This window comes from Magnolia sinica, chromosome 2, assembly GCF_029962835.1.
Source record: "Magnolia sinica isolate HGM2019 chromosome 2, MsV1, whole genome shotgun sequence".
Taxonomy (NCBI): domain Eukaryota; kingdom Viridiplantae; phylum Streptophyta; class Magnoliopsida; order Magnoliales; family Magnoliaceae; genus Magnolia; species Magnolia sinica.
This window is the reverse complement of record NC_080574.1, coordinates 16,534,106-16,538,447: the sequence shown is the minus strand read 5'-3', so window position 1 is coordinate 16,538,447 and position 4,342 is coordinate 16,534,106. Positions and strand designations below refer to the sequence as shown.

The window sequence follows — 4,342 nt, the reverse complement described above, 5'->3', positions numbered from 1 at the left end:
ACCCTATAAAAATCACACCATTCAGACGATTCTAAGCATCTGAGCAATTGCCTATGAAATGGACGATCATGTTCACTTATGAAAAAGATAGGCCCAGTCACTAATTAAAGTAATCTGTTTGTGTGGCCTTATTGTGGACATCTTAACGGTTAAAAAGTATACCTTGATCAGACCATCCTAAACATTCCATAAATGGCTTGGAGAATAAATAGCCATAGATAATTTATTTAAAAAAAAAAAAAAAAAACAAGACTAACTTACTCCTGGATCAGATAATCTGATCAGAGTGACTTTTGCTAGGTGGCTCATGAAATGTGTGCTGCATTTCATGGACACTGGATCAATCGATTAGACTATCAAAATGACCCATTTCATGCGACGGTTGAGCTCGTAAGAATGGACCCCACCTGCAAAGGACTCGATTTGGCAGTGACCCCTCCACCACCTAGGTCAGTACTGATCATGCTGTGGGCTCACGATGATTTATGTGTTTTATCCTCGCCGATCCATCCATTTTGCCAGTTCATCTAATAGCATGAGTGCAAAAATGAGTCAGATCCAAATCTCAGATGGACCACACCACAGGAAACAACAGTGATTGAACAACACCATTAAAAGCTTCCGAGGGCCCTCTGTAATGTTTGTCTGCCATATAACCTGTTGATAAGGTCACACAGAACTGGATGAAGGGAAACACAAATATCAATTGGGTCTAAAACTTTTATTACCCTGAAGAAGAATTTAACGGTGGGTATACAATGGTTTCCAGTGGTGTGTTCCACCTGACATTTGTACCTGTCTACTTTTTGGACTCATGCCGTAAAAAATAGATGTACAACGTGGATAAAACACATACATGATTGTGGGCCACATAGCACCGACCAGTACCGACTCGGTACTGGAGGAATTCGAGTCCGGAAAGTACCATATAAACTTTTGGCCCCACCATTGTACAATACCCCTCTCTCTCTCTCTCTCACTGCAACCATCCGTCTTAATGTATCAGTCAAAGTATGGGGAAAAAAAAAGAAAAAAGAAAAAAGAAAAGGACATGTTTGGTATTTTGAAGGAAGTTAGGACTAAGGAGTGTGCAAGATCATCTGTCATCCAATCTATGAAATAAAAATACCTCAAAAATCCTTATTTTCAGGGTTGAATTTTGCCTTGAGCTGAGTTGGATGTTGATCAAAACCCGCTCTATAAATACCATCCGTTCCCCCCTTCCTACTTCTCACACTCCAACAAGAAAGAAGCTACAAAGAGAAAGAAAACAAGAAGCAATCACAACCATCCATCCACCGGTCCATCTTTCAATGGTGAAGAATAGCAACAAGAGGCTTCCTACTCCAAATGGCCCAATGGAGGGTAGTGCAGATACTGTCCAATCATCAAGTCTGCCCAAGCCCATGTCTTGTAGGAAAAAGCAATTCAAAGGAGTGAGGATGAGGAGCTGGGGCTCTTGGGTCTCTGAGATAAGAGCCCCTAACCAAAAGACAAGGATCTGGTTAGGCTCATATTCCACACCTGAGGCAGCGGCTAGGGCCTATGATGCTGCACTCTTATGTCTCAAGGGCTCTTCAGCCAATCTCAATTTCCCTATCACCCCATCAACCTACTTCCCAACCACCCTTATGTCACCCAAGTCCATCCAAAGAGTAGCAGCTGCAGCTGCCAATGCCACCACCACCACCACCACCACCACCCCATCATCCCCCATTCCCACTCTGCCTCCCCCATCGTCGTCATCTTGGCCATCGACATCGTGGGACACCCATGATGAGATCGCCACGTCATGTTCATCAGATTACACTCCATGCGCAATCGAACAACACCCGTCTCCCGTCAATCCCTGGATAGACTTGGATATGCTGCTGCAGTCGCCCAAGTACACGGATCAAATGCTCAATGCGTGTGCACTCTTCGGGCCCGCTGCGACGACGGAGGTGTTCGACGATGAAGCGGACTTTCGTCTGTGGAGCTTTTGCTGAATAATCTCCTTATTCTCTCCTTCTTCATATTGAATTGGATTTGTTGATTGAGTTTGATTTTAGAGATTACTGACTACGACGTGATTCCATTGATTGGTTTTCTTATTTGTTCATTAGTGTATGTATGTTACAAGGAACTCCCATGGAGCTACATTTTTTGGGTCGTTCCTGGAGTTTCTATATATTGCATATATATGATCTTAAATGTTTCAAGGAATTCAGTACTACGAGAAAAAAAAAAAAAACAAAACAAAACAAAAAAAAAACAAAAAAAGAAGAAGAAAAGAAGTACCATGTTATTCTTGTTATTTCTTATATTGGAATAAGATGAAGAAAGTGCACATCCATCCATGAAATCCTTTGATTCAACTACTGTAGGAAGTAGGAAGTATTTGTTTTCCTCCTTTTTCTGTTGTTTTGGCATTGGTTAGAGTCTAATATTGTGGCCATACATCATATGGGTTTTAGTTGCCTAAAACTGAAAACATTTGAGTATGGCTACTATAACATATATATGTAGCCTTTGAATTCATGGACACTATCAAGTTTAAAAACTTGAAAATACTCGATTCGAGTCTATGGTTCTGACTTGGTCAAAACTCGAGAAAAACTCCACTTGAGTCTGTGAAATGTCATCAAAAGTCATAAAACTCAAGACGACTTGGCACAAATCAACATTATTTATATACTCTATATACTTTTATAAGTATAAAATATTTACTAAAACAACTGGGAAAAATGCTCTTGTTTGTTTTCGAGCAACTTGCTTGAGTTTGAGTCAATTCGGCTAGGTTTTGAGTCAAATCGATTTTAGTGTCTTCAATCAATGATGAAGTTTTCTTATGAGAAAATGGATAAGCGATGCATTTCTTAGTTCTTTGCAGTGGAGTAAATACTCAAAGTGCACGACGAAGAGTTGTGTAGGTTAGGTAAATAAGTTCATTTGGGGCAACTTGGGGGTCATTGATTCATGGGGCCAATGTAGAAATGGTCCAATGATGTTGAACGGGCCATTTTCTTGTGGGCATTGGCATGGATGTAATTAAGGGTTAATTTTTCTGGAATCGAATTGACAGTTAATGATTTCATAATTAGGACATAAAAACACATGCATATACAATGATATCTACTAGAAAGTCACAAACTAAAAGTGAGATGGGCATGTAGCTTGAGTTATGCGAGCCAATGACTCCTAATATTCCTTTAAGCAATCAACAGCTCGGATTGTTGTTTCCACATCTTGGCTCACCTTTTCTCCAAATTTTCTCAAATGTGTGTTGTTGATGCTGTTTTCGGCTCACCCCTTCTGTGAACCTGGGACCTGCACAAGTAGAAGGGAAAATGTGACCCCGGCTTTACTAGGGGACCCTATGATGCTTAAGTTAGAATCTAGGTCTTTTTGTAAAGGTTTTTTTTAGGGAGAGAGTTTTTACATACCTTTTACCATGAAGGTCTTTGTATTTATAATAGTGTCGTACCCCATAAGGTTTCCATAATTAGAGTAAATTTCAATCTCTTGGGATCCGTAATCCTCAATATTACTAGATTTTCAGAGATCTTAATCTTATCTTGTGAGAATCTCGAGTAGAGATTCAGAATTTTACTAGATAACTTCCGGATATGGAGCAATATAGCTCGGCCGACTCTTATCTCTTCAACACGGTCGTGCCGAGACAAGTTTGACAGCTAATCTCTGCCTACTCTATTGGCCGAGTCAATCTTTGAATCGGACTAAAGTTCAGACGGCTCTAAGGCCGACTGATCTTAAGTCTACTTAGGCTTTCCTCTGTGAGGCTTTTGCTTGAGCCTTAAGGTGCACTTCCTCTCATAGAAGTTTCGCTTCATGACTCATGCTCGAACTACAGCCGGGCTAGGTGTCTCATCGTCCGAGCTACATTTCTTCATTCAGCGTTTTTGTGGACTTTGAACCTTATCTGAGCTCGGCGTCCAACAAGTCCAAGTTATTGTTTCACTATTCTTCTAACCATCAAGCCAACTCAAGGACTTATTATATTTTTCCCCCGACATGTGTAATACATAGTAGCTCTATGCATTTTACACGTGGAATAAGAGGGTCAGGAGTCTCTATTATTTATAGGTTTTAATCCATCTCTTATTATAGAAATTAAGTCTTATGTGCAGTTCCTTCATTGTACATGTTAACTTTTCATAATGTGAAGTTTTCTTTTGAAGCTTGATTTGATTTGTTAAAATAAAAAGAAAAAAAAATTTACTTCCCATGGAACTAATGTTCTGTTGTTGAGTCACTTTTTTCATGAGAATTTGTTGGAATCACAATTTCTTACTTCATTTATTGGAGATTAATAAGTTTAATTTTTCACCTTCACCCTTAA

The 4,342-nt window shown here is 39.7% G+C and overlaps 1 protein-coding gene across 1 annotated transcript; it reads left to right on the top strand.

The window, feature by feature from the left end:
* Positions 1-734: 734 nt before the first annotated feature.
* On the top strand, positions 735-2,237 carry LOC131226858 (ethylene-responsive transcription factor ERF014-like). Its single transcript, XM_058222573.1, has one exon. The coding sequence runs from the start codon at positions 1,179-1,181 to the stop codon at positions 1,986-1,988; it is 810 nt and encodes a 269-aa protein (XP_058078556.1). The 5' UTR covers positions 735-1,178; the 3' UTR covers positions 1,989-2,237.
* The last annotated feature ends 2,105 nt before the right edge of the window (positions 2,238-4,342 follow it).